This window comes from Apodemus sylvaticus, chromosome 9 (genome assembly GCF_947179515.1).
Source record: "Apodemus sylvaticus chromosome 9, mApoSyl1.1, whole genome shotgun sequence".
NCBI lineage: Eukaryota > Metazoa > Chordata > Mammalia > Rodentia > Muridae > Apodemus > Apodemus sylvaticus.
In genome coordinates this window covers 6,972,482-6,996,496 of record NC_067480.1, presented here as the reverse complement: position 1 = coordinate 6,996,496, position 24,015 = coordinate 6,972,482, and the positions used below count along the sequence as shown (strand labels likewise).

The 24,015-nt window shown below is 43.8% G+C and overlaps 1 protein-coding gene across 1 annotated transcript in view; it reads right to left on the bottom strand.

Moving 5' to 3' along the window:
- Positions 1–13,469: 13,469 nt before the first annotated feature.
- Ptprm (protein tyrosine phosphatase receptor type M) overlaps positions 13,470–24,015 on the bottom strand; it is a 525,410-nt gene continuing 514,864 nt past the window's right edge. Inside the window, exons 31-32 of the mRNA XM_052193354.1 lie at positions 22,912–23,047; positions 13,470–14,202 (exon numbers count right to left, since the gene is read on the bottom strand). Coding sequence (XP_052049314.1) covers positions 14,149–14,202; positions 22,912–23,047 — 190 coding nt within the window. The 3' untranslated portion in view covers positions 13,470–14,148. The remainder of the gene's footprint in view (positions 14,203–22,911; positions 23,048–24,015) is intronic.

The following is a 24,015-nucleotide window of genomic DNA, read 5'->3' as shown; positions in this document are numbered from 1 at the left end:
CTGGTTTCTAGTCCTCTAGGCAATGCCAGGCCTGGGCTCCTTCTCATGGTATGAGTCTCATGTTGGACCAATCATTGGTCGGCCACTCCCACAGGTTCTGTGCCTCCTTTACCCCAGCATCTCTTGCAGGCAGGATGAATTGTAGGTAAAAGGTTTTGTGGCTGGGTTGGTGTACTGGCTGGCTTTGTGTGTCAACTTGACACAGGCTGGAGTTATCACAGAGAAAGGAGCTTCAGTGGGGAAGTGCCTCCATTAGATTCATCTGTGGAGCATTTTCTCAATTAGTGATCAAGGGGGGAGGGCCCCTTGTGGGTGGTTCCATCTCTGGCCTGGTGGTCTTGGATTCTATAAGAGAGCAGGCTGAGCAAGCCAGGGAAAGCAAACCAGTAAGAAACATCCCTCCATCCTGATTTCCTTTGGTGGTGAACAGCAACGCAGAAGTGTAAGCTGAATAAACCCTTTCCTCCCCAACTTGCTCCTTGGTCATGATGTTTGTGCAGGAGTACAAACCTGACTAAGACAGTTGGTATTACAATCCCTCTGTTGAAGGCTTTACCTGGTTACAGAGGATGTCTGGTTCCCTCATTACTAGGAGATTTTGTTAGTGTCACTTGTAGATTACAGGGAGTTTCCACTGAGGTAGGTTTCTACCTTGCCTTCAAGTCACTGAGTTCTCCCAGTACTCTCTCCCTCACCCCCAGCCTGACCTCCCCCCCCCCCCCCCCCCCCCCCCGTTCCCATTCCCACCTGCTTCCATATTCGAAATGCTATTTCCCCTTCCTGGAGAGATCCTTGTGCCCACTTTAGCCGTCCTTGTTACTTAGCCTCTCTGGGTCTGCAGATTACAGCGTAGCTATCTTTTACTTTATAGCTAATATACACTTAAAAACCATGTTTGGTTTCTGCTTTTGGGTTACCACACTCAGTATACTTTTTTTTTCTAATTCCAATTATTTGCTTGCAAATTTCGTGATGTCTTTTTTTTTTTTTTTATAACACCTGAGTAATACTCCACTAAGTAAATATACTACATTTTCTTTATTCATTCTTTGGTTGAGAGACATCTAAGTTGTTTCCAGTTTCTGGCTATTCTGAATAAAGCTGCTATGAACATAGTTGAGTAAGTATCCTTGTGGTACATGAAGCTCAAGAAGAAGGAAGAGCAAAGTGTGGATACTTTGGTCCTTCTTAGAAGGTGGATCAAAATATCCATGGCTCACAGCTAAGCAATAGACTGAGCATAGGGTCCCCAATGGAGCAGCTAGAGAAAGGACCCAAGGAGCTGAAGGGGTTTGCAGCCCCACAGGAGGAACAATAATATTAACCAACCAGTACCCCCAGAGCTTCCAGGAACTAAACCACCAACCAAAGAGTACACATGGAGGGACCCATGACTCCAGTTCATATGTAGCAGAGGATGGCCTTTTCAGACATCAATGAGAGGAGAGGCCATTGGTCTTGTGAAGGTTCGTTGACCCAGTGTAGGAGAATTCCAGGTCAGGAAAGTGGGAGTGGGGGTTGGTAAGCATGCGGAGGGGGGTTGGGATAGGGGATTTTCCGAGGGGTAACAAGGAAAGGGGATACCATTTGAAATGTAAATAGAGCAAATGTCTAATAAAATGAAAAATAAAAAATAGTATCCTTGTGGTAGGATGGAGAGTCCTTTGGATATATGCTCAGGAGTGGAATTGCTGGGTCTTGAGTAGGACAGATTCCCGATTTTCTCAGAAACTGCCATGGTGGTTTCCAAAGTGGCTGTACATGTTTGCGCTCCCACCAGCAATGGAAGAGTGTTCCCCTTGGTCCACAACCTCTCCAGCATGAGCTGTCACTTGTGTTTTTGATCTTAGCTATTCTGCCAGGTGGAAGACGGAATCTCAAATTCATTTTGATTTGCATTTACCTGATGGTTAATGATGTTGAACATTCCTTTAAATTTTTCTTGGCCATTTGAGAATCCTCTGTTAAGACTTCTGTTTAGATCTGTACCAGATTTTTAAATTGGATTATTGGCTTGTTGATGCCTTGTTTGTTGAGTTTCTTTATATATTTTAGATATCAGACCTCTGTCAGATTGATAAAAATCTTTTCCCATTCTGTAGGCCACTGTTTTGTCTCAATGTTGTTGTCCTTTGCCTTACAGCTTTTCAGTTTCATGAGATTCCACTTATTAATTGTTGATCCTAGTGCTCATGCTAATGGTGTTCTGGTCAGAAAGTCTTTTCTTGTTCCAATGTGGTCAAGGCTATTCTTCATTTTGCCTTCTATCAGGTTCAGCTTATGATTTTATGTTGAGGTCTTTGAGCCACTTGGATTTGAGGTTTGTGCAGGGATATAGATATGGATCTCTTTGCGTTCTTCTACGTACTGACACCCAGTTAGACCAGCACCATATGTTAAAGATGCCTTCTTTTTTTTTTTTTTCCGTTGTACATTTCCGACTTCTTTGTAAACAATAGTCGTGTGGATCAACAACAAGGTCTTCAACATGATTTCATCAACCAGCTTGTCTGTCTTTGTGCCAAGCTGCACTACTTTTTATTACTATTGCTTTGTAGTACATCTTGAAGTCAGGGATAATGACACTGCCAGGTGTTCTCTTATTGTTCAGGATTGTTTTAACTATCCTGTATTTTTTGCTTTTCCATATAAAGTTGAGTATTGTTCTTTCAAGACCTGTAAAGAGTAGTGTTGGAGTTTTGATAGGTTTGTGTTAAGCCTGTAGATTGCTTTTGAGAAGATGGCAATTTTTACTAGATCAATCCTACCAATCCATGAGCAGGGGAGATCTTTCTTCAAAACTTTAATTGTGAAGTTATGTTGAACTTTGTCAAATGCCTTTTATGGCATTTATTGATGTGGTCATGTGATTTCTGTCTCTAAGTGTATCAATATGATGCTGCATTTGTTTATTTGCATATGTTGAACCAACCTTGCATTCCTAGAATGAAACCTTGTTTTGATATATGATCTTATTTGACCCTGAATTCAATTTATGGGCATATTGGTATTTGGGGTTATTTTGTCTTCATGGAATATATTTTGCATTGGTTCTTTGTGGGAAATTTGAGAAGTGCTGGTATGATATTTTTCTTGAAAATCTGGTAGAATTCAGCAGTATACACACCCAACTCTGGGTTTCTTTGTGGAGAGTTTTTTTTTTTTAAACTGAATATGATCTTCATTTACATTTATTTTTGAAAAGCACGTTATTTTATTGGAAAAAGAAGTAAAACATTTTATGATAAAATTAAAGATTTGCATGGAAAATAGTTCTGATAAAATAGAAGAGGTATATAGAAAAACAAGTTAAAATTGACAATTTTCATGGAAAATTGAAGAGTAAAGTGGTTGACATAAAAAACATTGCTAAATTAATTGAAAAAGTAAATAGAAACATTTTATGATAGAATTGAAGATTTATGTGGAAAATATTTCTGATAAAACTGTAGAAAAATGTAGAAAACCATGTTCAAATTGAAGATTATCATGGAAAATTTTATATAGATATAATAATTGTAGGAATAAAAGTATTCCTAAATTGATTGAAAGTGGAATTATAAACATTTTCTGATAAAGTTGAAGATTTACATGGAAAATATTTCTGATAAAATTGAAGAAATATATAGAAAAACATGTTAAAATTGAAGATTATCATGGAAAATTATACACATAAAATGGTAGGCATTAAAATAACTCTAAGTTGATTGAAAGTGGAATTATAAACATTTATAGGTAAAACTGAAGATTAACATGGAAAATATTTCTGATAAAATTCAAGAAATATGTAGAAAAACAGGTTAAAATTGACTTTCATGGAAAATTATACAGATAAAATGGTAGACATAAGAACCTTTCTAAATTTATTGAAGGTGGAATTAAAAATATTTTGTGATAAAATTAGAGATTCACATGGAAAACATTTCTGATAAAATAGAAGGAATATACAGAAAAAGCATGTTAAAATTGAAGATTATCATGAAAATTAATGCAGATAAAATGATAGACATAAAAGCATTACTAAATTAATTGAAAGAGGAATCACAAACATTTTCTGATAAAATTAAAGATTTACATGAAAACTATTTCTGTTAGTCTATGTCTTTTTATTAAGGAATTGAGTCCATTGATGTTAAGCAATATTAAGGAATAGTGATTGTTGCTTCCTGTTATTTTTGATATTATTTTTATGTTTGTGTGGTTATCTTCTTTTGGGTTTGTGGAAGAAGATTACTTTCTTGCTTTTTCTCGGGTGTAGTTTTTCTTCTTTTTTTTTTTTTTTATTCGATATAATTTATTTACATTTCAAATGATTTCCCCTTTTCTAGCCCCCCCCACTCCCCGAAAGTCCCGTAAGCCCCCTTTTCTTCCCCTGTCCTCCCTCCCACCCCTTCCCACTTCCCCGTTCTGGTTTTGCCGAATACTGTTTCACTGAGTCTTTCCAGAACCAGGGGCCACTCCTCCTTTCTTCTTGTATCTCATTTGATGTGTGGATTATGTTTTGGGTATTCCAGTTTTCTAGGTTAATAACCACTTATTAGTGAGTGCATACCATGATTCACCTTTTGAGTCTGGGTTACCTCACTTAGTATGATGTTCTCTAGCTCCATCCATTTGCCTAAGAATTTCATGAATTCATTGTTTCTAATGGCTGAATAGTACTCCATTGTGTAGATATACCACATTTTTTGCACCCACTCTTCTGTTGAGGGATACCTGGGTTCTTTCCAGCATCTGGCAATTATAAATAGGGCTGCTATGAACATAGTAGAGCATGTATCCTTATTACATGGTGGGGAATCCTCTGGATATATGCCCAGGAGTGGTATAGCAGGATCTTCTGGAAGTGAGGTGCCCAGTTTTCGGAGGAACCGCCAGACTGATTTCCAGAGTGGTTGTACCAATTTGCAACCCCACCAGCAGTGGAGGAGTGTTCCTCTTTCTCCACATCCTCTCCAACACCTGCTGTCTCCTGAATTTTTAATCTTAGCCATTCTGACTTGTGTAAGATGAAATCTTAGGGTTGTTTTGATTTGCATTTCCCTAATGACTAATGAAGTTGAACATTTTTTAAGATGCTTCTCTGCCATCCGAAGTTCTTCAGGTGAGAATTCTTTGTTTAACTCTGTACCCCATTTTTAATAGGGTTGTTTGGTTTTCTGGAGTCTAACTTCTTGAGTTCTTTATATATATTGGATATTAGCCCTCTATCTGATGTAGGATTGGTGAAGATCTTTTCCCAATTTGTTGGTTGCCGATCTGTCCTCTTGATGGTGTCCTTTGCCTTACAGAAACTCTGTAACCTTATGAGGTCCCATTTGTCAATTCTTGCTCTTAGAGCATACGCTATTGGTGTTCTGTTCAGAAACTTTCTCCCTGTACTGATGTCCTCAAGGGTCTTCCCCAGTTTCTTTTCTATTAGCTTCAGAGTGTCTGGCTTTATGTGGAGGTACTTGATCCATTTGGATTTGAGCTTAGTACAAGGAGACAAGGATGGATCAATTCGCATTCTTCTGCATGCTGACCTCCAGTTGAACCAGCACCATTTGTTGAAAAGGCTATCTTTTTTCCATTGGATGTTTTCAGCCTCTTTGTCGAGGATCAAGTGGCCATAGGTGTGTGGGTTCATTTCTGGATCTTCAATCCTGTTCCATTGATCCTCTTGCCTGTCACTGTACCAATACCATGCAGTTTTTAACACTATTGCTCTGTAGTATTGCTTGAGGTCAGGGATACTGATTCCCCCAGATTTTCTTTTGTTGCTGAGAATAGTTTTAGCTATCCTGAGTTTTTTGTTGTTCCAGATGAATTTGATAATTGCTCTTTCTAACTCTGTGAAGAATTGAGTTGGGATTTTGATGGGTATTGCATTGAATCTGTATAGTGCTTTAGGCAAAATGGCCATTTTAACTATATTGATTCTACCGATCCATGAGCATGGGAGGTTTCCCATTTTTTGAGGTCTTCTTCCATTTCCTTCTTCAGAGTCTTGAAGTTCTTGTCATACAGATCTTTCACATGTTTGGTAAGAGTCACCCCAAGATACTTTATACTGTTTGTGGCTATTGTGAAGGGGGTGTAGTTTTTCTTCTTGTGTTGGCGTTTTCCATCTATTATCCTTTGTAGGGCTGGATTTGTGGGAAGATATTGTGTAAATTTGGTTTTATCACGTAATATCTTGGTTTCTCCATCTATGGTGATTGAGAGTTTTGCTGGGGATAGTAGTCTGGGCTGGCATTTGTGTTCTCTTAGGGTCTATATGAGATCTGTCCAGGATCTTCTAGCTTTCATAGTTTCTGATGAGAAGTCTGATGTAATTGTGATAAGTCTGCCTTTATATGTTACTTGACCTTTTTCTCTTACTGCTTTTAATATACTTTCTTTGTTTAGTGCATTTGGTGTTTTGATTATTATGTGCCAGGAGGACTTTCTGGTCTAGTCCAGTCTGTTTGGAGTTCTGTAGGCTTCTTGTATGTTCATGGGCATAGGTTTAGGGAAGTTTTCTTCTATAATTTTGTTGAAGACATTTACTGGCCCTTTAAGTTGGAAAGCCTTGCTTTCTGTACCTATAATTCCTTAGGTTTGGTCTTCTCATTGTGTCCTGGATTTCCTGGATGTTTTAGGTTACAAGCTTTATGCATTTTGCATTTTCTTTGACTGTTGAGTCAATGTTTTCTACGGTATCTTCATCACCTGAGATTCTTCTATCTCTTGTATTCTGTTGTTGATGCTTGCATCTATGACTCCTAAATTCTTTCCACAGTTTCTATCTCTAGAGATGGCTCTCTTTGTGATTTCTTTATTGTTTCTACTTCCACTTTTAGATCCTGGATGGTTTTGTTCAGTTCCTTCACTTGATTGTTTGTATTTTCCTGTAATTCTTTAAGGGATTTTTGTTTTTCTTCTTTAAAGCCTTCTGCCTGTTGACCCATGATCTCCGGTATTTCTTTAAGGTATTTTTATGTTTCCTCTTTAAGGGCTTTTACCTGTTGACCAACGTTCTCCTGTATTTCTTTAAGGGAGTTATTTAAGCCCTTCTTGAAGCCCTCTATCAGCATCATGAGATATGATTTTAAATCCAACTCTTGCTTTTCTGGTGTGTTGGGGTATCCAGGACTTGCTGTGGTAGGAAAACTGGGTTCTGATGTTGCCAAGTAGCCTTGGCTAGCATTGGCAGGGTTCTTGTGCTTGCCTTTCACCATCTGGTTATCTCTGGTGCTAGTTGGTCTCCCTGTCTCTGGCTGGAGGTTGCCCCTCCTGTGGGCCTGTAAGCCTGTGTCCATTGGTCAACTCTCTTCTGTCAGGGTCTGTGCACAGAAGGCTGTGGAGCCACCTGGCTCCCTGGTGCAAATGGTAGCCTGAAGACCTCTGTCCCAGCTGCTCCACTGATCTTAGGCCCTGTGCACTCCCAGCTGTTCCCCTCCAGAGAGGAGGTGGAGAGTTCACCTCCTTGCTCAGAAGTGAAAGCACTTCTGGGAGATCACTCTCTCCTGGCCAGGCTGTGCACAGAAGGCTGTGGAGCTGCCCTGGCTCCCTGTGCAAATGGTGGTGGGAAGACTTCCCAGCTGCTCCACTGATTGTATGCCCTATGCCCTTCATTTACATTTCAAATGTTATACCCTTTCCCAGTTTCCCTCCCTCCCAGAAAACCCCCAACCCATCTGAGAAGATGCCCCTCTCCCCAACTCACTCCCCCCTCCCCTCGTGCTGGGGCATCTATCAAGCCTTCATAGGACCTAGGACCTCTCCTCCCACCAACTCCTGACCAGGCATGCCTCTTGCACATAGTGGCTGGAACCACGTGTACCTCTTGGTTGATGGCTTAGTCCCTGGGAGCCCTGGGGCATCTGGTTGGCCAACATCATCGTTCTTCCCATGGGGATGCAAACCCCTTCAGCTCCTCTAGTCGACCCGACCCTCCAACTCCTCCATTGGGGACCCCGCTGTTTGGCTGCTAGCATCTGCCACTGTATCTTTAAGGCTCTGGCAGGGTCCCTCAGGAGACAGCCATAACAGGCTGTAGAGGTGTTTTTAATTACTGCTTCAATATTATTTCTTGTTATGGGTCTTTTGAGATTATCTCTTCTGGCTGTAAATTCAGTAAGTTATATACATTTTTGAATTTGTCCATCTCTTGTATGTACATTTTTCAACTTTTAGCAGTAAAAGTTTTCAAAGTATTCTCTGATGGTCGTCTGGATTTTGTTGGAGTTAGTTGTAAAATCTTTTTACATCACCAGTGGTATTAATTTGTATCTTCTTAATTTTTTGGTATCTTGGCTAGGGCTTGATAAAACTTGAAAATCTTTTCAGAGAACCAACTCTGTCTGGTTAATTATATGTCATCTTTTTTTTTTAAAGTCCATTTCATTAATTTCTTCTATAAGGTCTGCTATTTCTCACCATCTGCTGCATTTTTTGGGTTTGTCTCTTCTTGCCATTTTAGAGCTTTGAGGTACATCATTAGTTTAGATCTCTCTGATTTTTAAAGCACAAGCAATTACAGCTATAAAGTTTGCTCTTAGAACTAACTACCTTGGCTAAATCCAAGTAGTTCTAGTAGGTTGTGGCTCATTTTTATTTAGTTCTAGGAATTTTTAAACTTTCCCAGCTCATTTCCTCAGTAGCCCACTGTTCATTCAGAAGTGTGTTGTGCAGCTTCCCTGTATATGGTCTGAATTTGATGCTGATTTATGGTTTTACCTCACCACAGGCTGGTGGGATGCTGGGGATTATGTTGAATTTGTCTTTATTACAGCTTGCTTTGTGACTTACAAAGTGGCCAATTTTACCATCAGTGCATGTGTTGCTGCAAAGAATTTATTTGTATTCTCTGTTGGGTGGAAAGTTTGGGAACTGCTTAACTGAGCCCAATTGATCCCATATAAATTAAATTTTGTATTACATTCATTTGTGTGTTTGTGTATGTATGTGGGTGAGCATGCCACTCTACACATGTGGAGGTTCTATGAGAGTCAGGTCTCTCCTGCCACTGTGTGTATCTAGGGAATCAAACTCAGGTCATTAGCCCTTGGGAGCAGATGTCTTTACCTGCTGAAGCATCTCATTGCCCCAAATCTGGTTTAATCTAGCTCTCTCTCTCTTTTTTTTATTTATTTATTAAGAATACTTATCAACATGTGAGAATGAAGTCTCTCATTATTATGTACAGACCTGTGTGGTATTTATGCCTGATAGTGTTTGTCTAATGAAATGGGGGTTCCAAGATTCGGTGAATATTTATAGTAGTTGTATCCTCTTGATGAATTTCCTTTTTATTAATATGTGGTGGTTCTCTTTCCTGAGAACCTTTTCTTTTTGGTTTGGTTTGAGGTCTTAACAGATTAAAGAGAATTGCTATACCAGCTTGTTTCTGTTTGCTTGGTAGACTGATTTCTAGTGTGTGACTTTCAGTTGATGAATATTTTTCTGAGCTGTATTTGTTTCTTGGGGACAGTGGATGATTAGGTCATGTTTCTTGATATAGGCAGTTAGTTTTTATCTTTTGAATGGAAAGCAAGGCTTTCATTCTAGGTTTTCTATTGTTCATTTTAATTAGATGTTACATTTATTTGTGTGTGGATGGGTGGGCACATGCCCCAGCATGCATGTAGGCATCAAAGCACACCTTGTAGGGGCCAGTCTTCGTGTTTCATGTCGGTCTAGGGGATCGCACACAGATCGCCACACCTGATTGCAACTGCTTTTTCATACAAGTCATCTCAGGAGCACAGCTTGGTTTACTACTTTTTTATTTGTTGTTCTGGATGGTTGGTTGATTGATGTTATTTTCTTTTTTTTTATTCGATATTTTTTTATTTATATTACAAATGATTTCCTCTTTCCTGGCTCCCCACTCCCTGGAAGTCCCATAAGCCCTCTTCCCTCCCCTGATGTTATTTTCTTTATCTCCTTCCTGGTAGTGGCAGATGATTGGTAGCTTGCTGTGTTAACACATTTCGATTCCTTCCGATTCTCTGGTCACTTGTTGCCATCACAGACTCTCTTCTTTCCTGTGTTCTTGTGGTTGAAACTATCTTTCCTCTTTTCTGTTTCCGTGTCCCCATCCTTCTAATCCTCCTTGGCCTCTTTTTCTTGACCTCTTCCTCCCTTTCTTCCTTCTTCTTATGTGTACAGCATTCTTTTAAGAGTTTTCTGCAGTTCTGGCTTAGTTGTCACAAATTGCCTGAACTTGTGTTTGCCTTGAAGTGTTCTTATTTCTCCATCAATTTGAAGAGATAACTTTGTGGGGCATGGCAGTCCTGGGAGACAGCCATTTACTCTCAGAGACTGAAATATGTCATGTTTTCCTCTTATGGCTTTTAGTATTGCTTCTTTGCTCTGTATTTTTGACATCTTGATTATGCCACCTCATGGAGAAGTTCTCTGCTGCTCATGTCTGTGTGGGGGTTCTAAATGCTTCTTATGTTCAGATGTCTATTTCTGTCATCAGGTTTGGGAACTTCTTGGCTGTAATTTCACGGAATGGCTTGTCTGAGCCATTTAGATTTCATCTCTAAGCCATTTTCATCGGGAGCCATTACCATGGGATCGACGGCTTTTGGAGGAGACACGCTGCCTTGGCTTTTCTCCTTTCTTGTGGTTTTTGACTGCTCATCAGAGTTAGATGGTTGGCTAAAGATATTCTTGTTATTCTTTTAATGAACGTCACCCTTTTTTGTCTTCTTTCAGGGGAGGCATTTTGTAGTGTCCAGGAGAGACTAGGTTGTAGTATAGTTTTGTAGTATGTTCTTCGTTAGACCAGTGGTCTAGGCATTGGGCTCTATTGAGTCTGTCTTTGTAAACTGAGTTCTTTCTTCAGCAACAACCACTGTCCAGTGGTTAACCCATTCTGATAACAGAGCAGCAGGTAGCTATGAAATGGATACTTTTAAAAAATATTTATTTATTGATTGATTATATATGAATGCTCTGTCTTCTTAACGCAAGTCAGAAGAGGGCATCAGATCCCATTACAGATGGTTGTGAGCCAGTGCATGGTTGCTGGGAATTGAACTCAGGACCTCTGGAGAAGCAGTCAATGTTCTTAACTGCTGAGCTCTCTCTGCAGCCCTGAAATGGATACTTAATGGGTACTGGTTGTTCTAGAGAGTTAAGGGACCCCAACAGTACTGTGAATGCTATTGCTAGTTATTGCAGATACAAATAGGAAGAAGGAGAAGAACAAGAACAAGAAGAACAAGAAGAAGGAAAAGCTAAAACCAACCATGCTGGGGCCAGTGCTTAAACTTATGTTTCTAGTTGAGAGGTAGAGACAGGAGACATATGGAGAAATGGGAATAACAGAGGCAAAGGAAAAGTGGAATGAGAAGTTTTGGTTCAGGGTAGACTAAAAATGAAGGGGTAGGGTTAAATAAATGTACTCGATGTCTGTAGACCAGGCCAGTCCCTGGGCGTTGGGAGGTGTAAGGAGGCAAAGGAGAAGATATCAATCCTGGCAACAGTGGTGATGGGCAGGGACCATGCTAGTGCTGAGGAACTCTATGGATGAAGAGTTGCTGTGTGGGGAGCTTAGTGGAGATACAGAGAAATCACTGACCTGTGTGCTGGCCTTCCGCGTTCCTCTGTGTATGCTCTGCAATGACTTCCTAGATTTTACTTCTGGCAGTACTCCATGTTGCCTGTTCCCAATCAAGATCTTCTCTTGTGGAGTCAGTCCTACCTCCACCTCTGTTGGAGTCTTCTTGTGGTGATAATTGCCTCTCTTCTGTGATGTGGGGAAAACAGAGACAAACCCTGCCTAGCAAGTGTGTCTGGGAAGCCTGTTCCACAGGGGCCGCTGCGGCAGGCGGCTCTGTTTGCCTCAGGCTCCCGTCCTTCCTGGAAGTTCCCCTTCTCCACATTTGTCTGTCTTGGGTCTTCTGCTTCCAACCAGATGCAGCAACCTGTTCCTCGCTGGCCCATAAGCTCCTTCTGCTTCCAAAGTGCGTGTGCGTGTGAGTGTGTGTGTGTGTGTATGTGTATGAGTGTGTATGTGAGTATGTATGTGCATGTGCTTGAGTGTGTGTATGAGTGTGAATGTGTGTGTGTGAGTGTGCACACGTGTATGTGTGTGAGTATGTGTGTGTGTGTGTGTGTGCACATGTATGAGTGTGAGTATGCGTGTGTGTGTGTGTGAATATGCGTGTGTGTGAATGTGTGCGTATGAGTGTGTGTGAGTATGTGTGCGTGTGTGTGTGTGTGTGTGTGTGTGTGTGTGAGAGAGAGAGAGAGAGAGAGAGAGAGATTGATTGAGGCAGCGGAGTGAGTTTCTCTTGTGCTCCTCTGCATGGCACTATTTCGCTGCAGTGTGTGTTTGTCCTTTCAGGAGGGATGATGATGTGGAGCTGTTCTGTCCCCTCTCCTCAGGGGTGCTCAAGGCGCTGGGCTGGACCCCATCTTCCTCGTGTTACTTTTCACAGGACCTGCCCCTTCTCAAGGTGAGTCACTTCACCTGTCAGATGACATTCACAGACCTCCCTAAATGAGATTTAGTCCCCCTCCTAGATGAGTCCTAGATTCAGTCCTCCCTAGATCATGGTGTGGGCAGGACCTACCTCCACACAGGCTGCTGCTAATGCAGATTATCACCCAATAGAGGCTGGCCTCCGCCAGCTATGGGCAATCACTTAACACTGCTTGAAACAGTTTAAACTTAAACAACCCACAGTAGACCTGCCTTGGATTTTGGGTTAAATGAATGGAGCATGGTGTTTAGCTACCATGCTTCAACATGCAGTGGCCTCCTGGTAGGACTCGTCAGTTTATTTGTCCTGCTTTAATTAAACATACTGATTGAATGATCATGTAAAAGTTGCCCCTCAGTACAGTTCAGGTTTAGATAAGGGATGAAGGGTGGCCTGAGGAGAGACAGGAGGGCTTGGGTTACTGCTGCTCAGAAAACTCCTGCTCTCGCTCTTGTCTCCATTCTGTGCGGATTGCCTGCCTTCCCCACCACCCCGCAAGGTGAAACTGATACACACTTCCTAAGCCCAGGGCAGGCCACACCCACACAGTCCTAGGGTTCGCAGCTCTACCTGCTCCAGGCAAACAGCCTGTGAGGGTGTGAACACCCACTCTTAAAACTCGCGTGGGCAGTAAACTGTCGTCCACTCTGGGAGGCCTGAGCGTTGACAGGTGGCCTTGAACGGGCTGTGGCCATTACTGTGGGAGTGGCTTCAGTACATTTCCTGCCCTTTCAGCCTCTCACCATGTTGGCCTTAATACACGCATGATGTAAGTTTCTTTATAAATTAACCAGGAGTGAAACATGGGCAGAGACGAGGTTCCAGGTGCAAGATCTCCCCAACTAAAGGAGTCTTAGGAGTGTGGCTCCTACCAGCTATTATTGGGACACAGCAAGACTGGTCAAGGGTTATAATTTATTGAGTTGAGAATTCACAAAAAGGTAACATCATACAATCAGTCATTTCTTGGGTTTAGTAAAAATGATTGTCACCCACTGTGCGTCACAAAAAATCTTTTAATGAATAAATAATTTGATGAAATCAAAAATATTTACAATATAAACAAATGGAAAAGCTTTGGATCTCTGACTGACCAGGTTACATTTTAAATGGAGGCCTCCCCAGCTTTTCTCTTAGAACCCATATAAATCCGCTAGAAACAACAACTCATACAATGTATCTTTGTTCATTACATCTTTATCTGTTAGTCTTTGAAAGCTATATAATCTTATATTATGCAACATGTTAAAATACAAATATTAACTAAAAGAATATATTATCATAATGCCAGGTAGCATTCTCCACAGAACGAAACATACACTTGGTTGTAACAATGACAAAGGGTCACAGCCACAAAAAAATACCCCAAAGGTACAAATTCCTTCATAAGAATATAGTTGTGCTCTTCGATTGACCACGTCTCTACGCTGCTCTAACAGGGCCAGTGGCGAGGAGTCCAGTCTCTGGGACTGTCTGCTGGGTTTTGATCACGCAGCAGCATTACAGGGAACTGGGCAGTGCAAGCAGTTTTAGAAAGACTTTCTTGGGCTCTTAAAAAGAGCCAATTATGCAAAGCAAAATAAGCATACTGACAATTCTTCTTGTCATCACAGACACTGATGCTCAGAACTCCTTGACTTTGTGGTAGGAAGGGATTCCTCTGCAGGGCTTGCTGATGCTATCAGCCAGAATTCAGGTACTCCAGGGCCACCTCATAGCAGAACTTGTACTGATCCTGGAAGGGAAGGTGAGACTGTTAGCACACATGCAAACGCTGCCTCTGTCCGAGCAATTACAGCAGCCGAGGGTTAACTACAACACAAGCAGATAAAGCTAGGAACTAGGAACCAATTGGAAAGTAACAGTTTTGAGTCACAGTGTATCCATTGATGATGTTTCCTCAGGAAGCCTAGAGAACTGCGGTGTTTGTGCGCTGTAGGGCTCTGGGGCGTCCTGTACAGCTGAAAGTTGCTTGGGTTCTTCATGCAATTTAATATCAGAAAAATAATTGCAGCTGCATGGAACAAGTAAGTTTTGTTGTTGTTGTTATTCCCTAAATAACAGGGTACATTAACTTTTTGTATGGCATTTCTAGACTCTAAGTCACCTGAAAAGGTGATTTAGAGGATATGCCCAACACAGACAGGGTGTGTTGGGTATATGCAAACTCTATGGCCATTCTTATATAAATCATGCACATGCATGCACGCATGCACACGGAGCATCTGCAAGAAGTCCTGCAACTACTGCCTCATGAATAATGAGATGTGATGGTATGCTGTCCCTGTGTGCTTTACAAGGGTACTGAGAACAATCTGAGCTTTGTGCAGAACATCAAGAGGTAGACAGAAAGACTAGGCAGGCTGGTCGGAATGCCCGCAGGCCTGGTTCCTCCCAGGCTTGCAGACAAGGCCGCCTCTCTTCTGGCCCTGCTTTCCCTTGAACTTGTAGTCAACAGGATTTCTTTACTGGCATGTGAATTGATTAAGGTCCTCTTTAACTATCATACACCTTAATGTGGCCCCTGAGTTTTGAGAAGTTTGTGGAGGGGGAAATGGGATAGGTAACCTGGTGTTAGCACATAACATTTGTCGTGTTCTGTAATGGTGTATCTCAGGCCTTTAATGTTTCATTCTTGTTTTTCTAGATTCCATTTTTATGTGACAGGAATGTTTCAAAAGACAGGCCTTTACTGGAGGTGGTGACATGTGCCTGTGATTTCAGCATCAGGAAGTGAAGGCATTGTGGGTTATGCCTTCATAGGTAGCCTGGCTTACATCATGAAAATCATTCTCTAGGAGGTGTAAGGTAGAGAAAGACTCATTCTCAAGCCCACAGAGTCTTTGCTCCCTTCTACTCTGAGGCTCAGGCTTCAGCGATGAATTTGTCTGAGCTCTTCTAGGGAATTTCTGTTTGGCTATCCTTCAAACTGTCTCTCCTCTGAATGTCTCATTCATATCCTGAGCACCTTATTGGACTATCTATGTCTTCTTGGGTCTCACTGAAGCCATTATTCCTTTATTACCTGTATCGGGCATTTGTCCATTTAAACGTCACTGGAGGCCATTATTGGACAGTGATGCTCTCTGGGAAGGATCTTAGTATTTGCCAATATTTCTTGTGTTCCTGTGTTGAAAGTCAGGTATCTCTACCACTCTGGTCTTGTGTGGATGCTCTTCAGGAGAGTCTTGGGGTATCAGTTTATGCATGCTGCAATGCTGGCCCTATCTCTGAAGGGCCACCTCAGTGTGGGCGGCCTCTGTAGAGCATCTTTGGCTGGGATGAGTCACCTTTGGCAGAGTCAGAGGCTCATAGTCTGGCAGCCACCTAACAATGGAGATGCTATAGTAGTGTAAGTAGGTGAGGTGCAGACAGCAAAATGGTATGGGGCACTCTGTGTGCGGCTGCTACTGTAAGAACAGTAACTCCAGGCTGGAGAGGTGGCTCAGCAGTTAATAGCACTGGCTGCTCTTTCAGAGGTCCTGAGTTCAAATCCCAGCAACCACATGATGGCTCACAACCATCTGTAACGGGATCCGATGCCCTCTTCTGGTGTGTCTGAAGAGAGTGACAGTGTACTCACATACCGTATCTCCAACGATGTGGCATGTTTCCTCTGGCACTGTAGTGACAGCACTAGTAGTGGGGTTCTGGGATTGGCAGCCCAGTGGCATGAGAGGCCTGAAGCTCCTGCCCTTCAGCGTCAGTGGCGCCAGTCCACATGATCCACGGAGGGGGCAGTGACATGTCCTACACATGCCTCCGTGTTGTTCACAGGCAGTCCTGACTGCAGGGTGGGATGTGGGAGTGGATGGGAAGTGCCTTTCGAGGAGTCTGTCCTCTCTGATCACCGCCTTTTCTCTTTGCGGTTGCTTTATTTTTTAAACTCTTGAACTGGAAACACCATCACTCGCCCTTGGCAAAGTTCTATTTCTGGATTCGCAGTCAACGATTGATTATTTTAGCGCTGGATGCTTTTATTTTCAGAATGTTTAAAAAGAAGTCATTTGGATTTTAGAATTCTAAGAGGCCGCACTGTCAGATTGCTGCGCCTGACAAATTGGCCACCAAGTGCTCCAATCCTTTCTCCTGTTTTGAATCCTAGGGATGATTTTTTTATGGAAATGTAATCCCTCATTGCATAAAAATGACTCTTTTCAGATCTAACTGGGCAATTAGTTTCGGTGACTGCCACAAATGGTCCTTTTAACACATTCCAAGGCGGTTAGGAGGTGCTCGTGGCTGCTGAGACTCAGGAGGGTTTAAGGTTTCTCTGCTAATACTCTATTGCCCAGAAGTCACCAGAGCTGCCCTGTCTCAGGCATGACTGTAATTTTCAAAATGAGTTCTCCTTCGCCCAGCTCATCTGTCTGCGCAAGCTGCCAATCCTCACAGATTCTGTGATGACCAGTTTCTGAATCGTAACAGTAAGGGGAAGACAAAGAAAGGCCACAAATTGCTGTGTCCCCTCCTCCAAGCACCTGGGTAAATGCCTCAAATCTTCCTACACTGGAAACTGATTACACTTGATCACCAGGTACAGCTCTGTCTTCTGTGGTTTTCTCCCTCAGCACCCTGCTTCTGAATGGTATAATTAAGCCACATGAGCTATCCCTGTACTTCAGGGGAAAAAATGCCTTGGTCCTGAGTTTTCCCAGCACAGACCATGGCTTCTGGCTGCAGGCATGGAGCGCATCGCCTGGAGCAGGCCCTATTCCCATCAGGACCACTTGCAATTCATCTCTAGACTCTCTGATGCTGACTGGCTCTGGCCTGTGAGGAGTGAGAAGGTGATTTCTGAAATGGAACCCAAAGCTGAGGTCATTCTTTAAAGGTCCTGGAGGGCTGCTGGCTGAGTAGCAGAGTCACAAGGTGGGGGCTCCTGAGGGCAGTCCTGAGGCATCCCTTGAAGGGAGGGTGGGCACTTGGTCTTTGTCAGTACACACTGGAGGAGCTGAGCTGCCCCCCCCCCCGCCCCGGGCGGTCAGTCTGGACACTTCAAACACCTCCTGTCAACTGCTCAAGATTCAAAGGGAATAGTTTGCCCAACTTACCTGACACAGTGACCACTGAGGGCTGCTGTTTCCTGAGCTGATGTGCAGCAAGGCAACTCCTGGTACTTAACCTGAGATGCCTGATCGGGCTCTTCTTTCCTGCCTGTTAACTATTTTATAGGGTGGGCATTGCCCAGCTAGACCCCCAAATTAAATTAGCTGTAATTGTGATGTAGTTCAATGGTTTTCAATATTTACAGAATTGAGCATGAATATGAGGCAAATCCCAACATTTCTCCGCCCAGTAGAGAAACCCTGTGGCAGTCAGCACTATCCCGTCTCCCTTCCAGCCCTTCATAAGCACTATTTGACTTCCTGCCTCAATGATGTCACTTAGAACTCTTCGTATCATGGGATGATACAACACATGGCATTTTTTCCCAGGCTTAATGTTCTTCTGCCCATTTTTCAGAGGAAGGACTGAGGGATGATGATGGCACTTGATGTGTGCTTTAGTTAGCACCCGGTGCCCAGCACTGGACAAGTGATTGGGTGCGGGGTGTGATGTCTGGAGGTGGGCTTTCATGGTGTTAGGTGTCAGTAATGAAATGGAAGGTCCCAGCTTCTTGTGGAAACCCTGAGAAGGGACGTGGTGATGGTGGTGGTGGTGGGGCTCTATTTGAGTGGGGATTGTCAGTTCCAAAGGAAATTGCGGACATACGGCTAACTTGATGCTTACAAGCATACCAAAGTTCCTGCTAACCCCTAGAACAGTGGCTCTCTGCATGTGGGCCATGACTGCTCCGGTCATGACCCTCTCACAGGGGTCACCTAAGACATCAGAAGACACAGACCTGTGCGTTACGATTCATAATGGTAGCAAAATTACAGTTATGAATTAGTGACAAATATGACTTTGTGGGTGGGGGTCACTGCCACATGAGGAACTGTATTGAAGGGTCACAGCATTAGGAAGGTTGAGAGCCACCGTGTTACAGAGTCCGGGGCTGGCATGCGCCTCCTCTCAGCTAGTCTTACCCCGCCTCCTCTCCTAACCACGGGCTTCCTTTCCTCCAGCTTCTGATTCCGATATGACCCTGCCATTGTGGCCATGTGTCCTTCCGGCTCTCTTTGCCCTCCTGCCTCTCTCTTTATTCCCTCTTCATTCATTTATTCTCTCTCTCTCTCTCTCTCTCTCTCTCTCTCTCTCTCTCTCTCTCGTGTGTGTGTGTGTCTCTGTCTCTCTCTGTCTCTCTCCTCCCACTTCCAGATGCCTGTGCTATACTCTCCCTCATATCTACAATAAAAATCTTCTCCTCAGCCATACCTTAGGAGTGGTCATGTCCCCATTTTACACATGGACCTGGCCAATCTTTCTTGGATTTTCAGATGTAGGGAGTCCTGGCTGATATGCAGCTCAAGACCAGGGTATATATTTCCCTGAAAGGCCAGCTTTGCCGTGGACAGGATAAGCTGGCATTGTAAGTCCAGCTACCAACTTCTGGGTAAGGCACTGGGCAGGTGGGAACCTTGCAGTGTTACCTTTACATAACACTATTCCCCCAAGGCTCTTGGTTGAGACCTGAGCCCAGCAAGGAGAGCGAGGCTGAGGGGCTGCCAGGAGCTGCCTGGACCTGCACTGAAGCAATCCTGACAGCTTTCCTGCAGTAGCTTCAAGGCCATTGCTTCAGATTCTAAGTAGGCCTTCCTTGTTCTTTTGGGGACCCAGAATGCAGGGATGGTGACAAGACTGCATAAGGACATGGCTATCTTAGAAGCCAGGCTAACATGGGGTCAGAATAAAGTACAGCCACACTTCTGGAGAGAAAGGATTTCTACCTCATAAGTTATTATTTTTAGTGTGTGTGTGTGTGTGTGTGTGTCCTTATTCCTTAAGGGCAGGGTTTCTCTCTCCATGAACACAAGTTGTTTTGGCTAGTTGGGAAGCTGGGAGGGCCCAGTGACTCTCCTGTACTCTCCCCAGACAGTGCAGGGCCCACAGGCACCTGTGAGAGAGGCAGTGCCTGTGTTATAGATGCTGGGACCTGAACTCAGGCCTTCACACTTGTGCATAAAGGGATCTCGACCACTGAACCATCTCTGTGGACCCAATGTTCTAAGTTAATTTTCCTCCTCAGAATCTGCTGTCTTTTCCCTAGGCCCCCCAAACCAAGAATGTGAGGTAACAGGACCCTAGGGTGGTCTAGGTATACCAGAGAGTGCCAGGCTTCAAGATGAGTGCATAAACTTTCAACATCTGGAGCAATTCAGAGCCTTCAGAGTGAAAAGGGAAGAGACAGAAGGCTCCCTGTGTATTCTTCCCGTGAGGGTGGGAAGAGTACGTTTGCAATTGTGGATGTTTCAGATGGCGGGTGTCCTTCTACCCATGAGCTGTGTGAAGAGACCCAGTGGGGCCCAGGCATCGGCGCCCACTCAGCTCACCCCGCTTCCTGCTCAGAAGCTGGCAGCACAGGCTCATCCTTCAAATGTGTAGCCCACATAGTCAGCTACTCTCAATGGCGGCCATCTTTTTTCCCCACTCAGATCTCAGACAGCCTGCTACACATGGGATAGTCACATCACAGTTCGGTACCCTGACCCGAGCTAATTAATTCCTTCAGCCTACATTTAGGAATTCTAAAATAGAGAGATATTGTGCTTCATGGAGGAAAAACAAACCAAATACAAAAGCTACTACTCTGCTCCAGACCAGACAGAAAGAACACTGTGACATTTTTCCTCTGGTCACCGGCTATTATCTATTATCTTGCTAACAGTCACCGTGACAGACAGGCAGATGGTTTTCTTTGGAAATTCCTGAAACCTCCTTCATTTCTTTGTAGTTGACCTTCTCAAAAGATTGGTGCTGACCTTTGGCGTCCTGGGCTCCCGGGGACCCTGTATTCTCGACTAGAATTATCCACAACTGTACAGGTTGCAGCACAAAAGGAATGGCTACCCAGCCTGTACCACACAGCAAGGAACTATGGCTGGTGATAACGAGTTAATTATTTCCAGATACACCTGTGTCCACCTGTGTTTTGTAAGGTCACACTGCACCCTATAAACAGGCTGAATTACTGTAAATCAATAGAAAAAAAAAAGACATTCCTTGGGTGGGAGGGGATTACCCATAACCACCCAAACTCCACCATTGTTACAGAGCCGCTGTCTATAGCACCGGCTCCCTCTGCTCAGCCATCTGAGTCTACATTCATCTCATGAAGAATCGCCCTGGCCAGGAGTCTGAACCACTGATTCGAAAAAAATCCTCATTGTTTCCGACCATAAAAGCCCCGAGTGATGAAGTCCTCGCAGAGCCGGTACAGGAAAGGCCTGGACGGGCGTTCTCCTGATGCGCTGCTTACTTCAGGCCCAGGGAGGGAACTCACATTTTTTTTATTTAAACCCAGGGCTGTTTTGCCCAAGTACTAGCCAAAATCTGAAGGCCTCATCTTAACCCCTGAGGTTAAGATCATCAGCGATCTCCTTCTCTGGTCTCACTCAGGGCACTGCTGACTGGGACTGCTCTCTTCAGTCCAGAAAGATGAAGCCTCTGCCTCTCACATGACAGCTTTCAGCTTGGTCTAGGGAAGTCTGCACATGCACCCCTTACAGCCGGGAAGCCTCTTACCATTTGTAGTGCCCTAGAAACCAGGCTTGGCACACGGTAAATGTCACATTAACGGGGACATTAGTGTCCCTCTCTAGCCCTTGGAGATGACCATGTCCAAGGGCCACAATGACATCGTTATGCCCAGTGGACACCTACATACTCACTAACAATGCTTCTCTGATTTGCACTTATAGGTGTTTTCATGTTGTATGGTCTCAAATAGCTACCACTGCCGCTGACTTATAAAGGTGAAACCCAAGGGCACTAAAGCTACCAAGCTCACGTGTCTGAGGTCTTATAGTATAGTTCCTGTGAACAGCACAGCTGGGGGTCTAATTTGGGTTTCTGTGGGCGTGAAAGAAGGAAAACATTTGGGGAAACAGGATTCTTCTTGGCATAGGTCTGAGGGCATGTACCAAGCCACGGAGCCCTTCTGCCAGAGTCCCTGGATGCTTCTTAGATGTGGAATACGAGCACAAGCCAGTGTCTAAGGAGGGCAGCCTGTGGTGGGTAGGACTGAGCTCTGCCCCCAGGAGCTGGGGTCAGGGCTCACTGTTATTACCCAGGCCCGGATACTGCTGCAGTAGCATCTCCCATCGCATATGCATCTCAGGTTACTTTATCACACTGAGCTCTACTCTGGGCCCCTATTTATATTTTGGACTTTAACTGTAGTTGGTTTACAGAACTGTGGGCTTCAGAACACCGTTGTAGCTTGCTAAGTGCACAATGTCTCTTCTTCTCTCTCCCCTGTTCTGGTCACTGCCCAGACCCTGCACTGGTGTTCCGGCACCCCTCAGATCTCTAGTCACTTCTTCAGTCACTGTGGCTGCCATCTTAATAGCTCCACGTAGGAAGAAATAGAAAAGGGGGATTTTGTGAAATACTCTAATAATTGCTCCCCGTTCTCTGTTTCCCAGCTCCCTTAATGCTTCTCTCAGATGTGGCCACCATAATTAAATACAATATTCCGTATGTCAAACTGAAATTCACAGCTTTGATAAATATTAGACGATTAAGCTATTTATAAAATCTATAATTTGAAAATCTGGCATTTCTTGTCCTATGATTATTTCTTCTTCTAAGACTAAGTGCTTAGCCACGTGGAAGGCACTGCCAGGCACGGAAATTAATAAGAATGTTCACTTGTAAGTCTCAACTATTTCTACATTTCAATGAAGCTGTGGCAGTCGCCTCTGAAAACCAGGAAAGGAAGGAGGAGGGAAGAGGAGGAAAAGAAAAAAGGAAAAAGGCCCATGAAGCAAACAACAGCTTGTGCTTTGGGAATGAGGCTCTGCCTGGGTTGGTCTGGTGTCCTATGTATTCAAATACTAAGTTCTGTTTCCCTAGATATGGCTGCCAAAGATGAGTGCATTCTCAAGTATGCCAACTTTTGTTGTGCAAACCTCACTCCCTAGTTACTTGGACATTGAAACACTGAAGCCTGTGATTAGGCAGTAGAGAGAGGTAGGTGGGACTTCCTGGGAGAGAGAAAGGAACTCTGGGAAGAAGAAGGCCTTCCATCAGGAGACATTGGAGGACATGGATGTCACTATGGGCCTAGGAGGTATTGCTACCCATGTGGCTGGATGGGACTCCATGGTCTAAGCTTTGAAATATTAAAACGACTGTGTGATTATTTGGGGAGCCACAAATTCCTGGTCAAGGAATAACTGCCACCATATTAATTTCTAGCATTAATTCATATATACAGAATATTAATAATGAGTTTTAAAAGTCTCCTCTCTGAGTGTGCCGCTCCGATGTGGAAGCTGGAGAGGAATCTGACACCGACTCCGAGATGCCCTACTGATCGGGGCAGAGGGCATCTTACCAAGAGGTCCACCATGTTTGGCTTGTTGTTCCTCAGCGTCTTGACAGCATGGAAGACGTCCACAGTTCTCTGGTGTCGGAGCATCTCGCAGACGATGCTGATGGCACAGAACGTCCCACTGCGGCCCCCTCCATTCCTGTCGTAGGAGAAACGAGACATTTGGACAATGTTTGCTATGGCATTGCGTCTCACCCATAACCTGAGACATATGGCCTGAATCTCGGAGAAAGGTGAACATGAAGGTGCAGAGAAAGCAGGCTGGCTTAGCGTGTGGCTCACGGTTCGAGCCTCCTCTATCTGTGACTCTGTGACCCTGGTTCTTATTTCTAACATGGTACCTTACTGACTTATATGGAGGGCCCAGTGTGGAGAAACTTCAATGAGTAGACCTCATCTGAAATCTGTCAGGAAAATTAATGATGGGGCCTTAGAAGAAGGTACTAAAATTTCTCTATCCCCGAAACACGTGGGCTCTTTAAAATCTTAAACAACCAAGTTTAAATATGTTAGACTGTTGTAAATATAGCGAACAGAGTTCTCTTGCCCAACCCGAGGTGTGCACCAAAGCCCTGAAGAATGGTGCCGCCACACTGTGGGCTGTACTGTAAGCGTCAAATGTTTCCAGTTTCTGTACTGAGGTCCCTTCTGTGGCCCAGGATGAGATCTTGCATTCACTTGTCTCTCACGTCTCTTTGACCTTCTCCAGTCTGTGATGGGTCACCTGTCTATCACCTTTCCTTTGTTGTTCTCCATATGGCTACTTCTGAGGGGATCTGGCGGGCTGCTTTGTAGAATACAAAATTCGGAATGTAGAAAGGCTTAGAAGAGACCCATCATGTGTGCTGGCCACAATTTGAAAAGGTCCCTGCCAAGTCCCACTGCACTGTCCTTTCGTTTGGGTTCTTTTGATTTTTTTTTTTTTTTTTTTTTTTTTTTTTGTCACTGGAGATAAGGAACTGGACTTCATGAAGAGAACCAGATCAGGAGTCTTACAGCCTCTGTGGGATTCATGCGTTGATGTGTCTTGGTCCCAGGACACTCATCTTGCCCACAGGACTGTGCTGGCAAGGATTTTCACTGTCAAGTTATCGTTCTTCTCTTTGT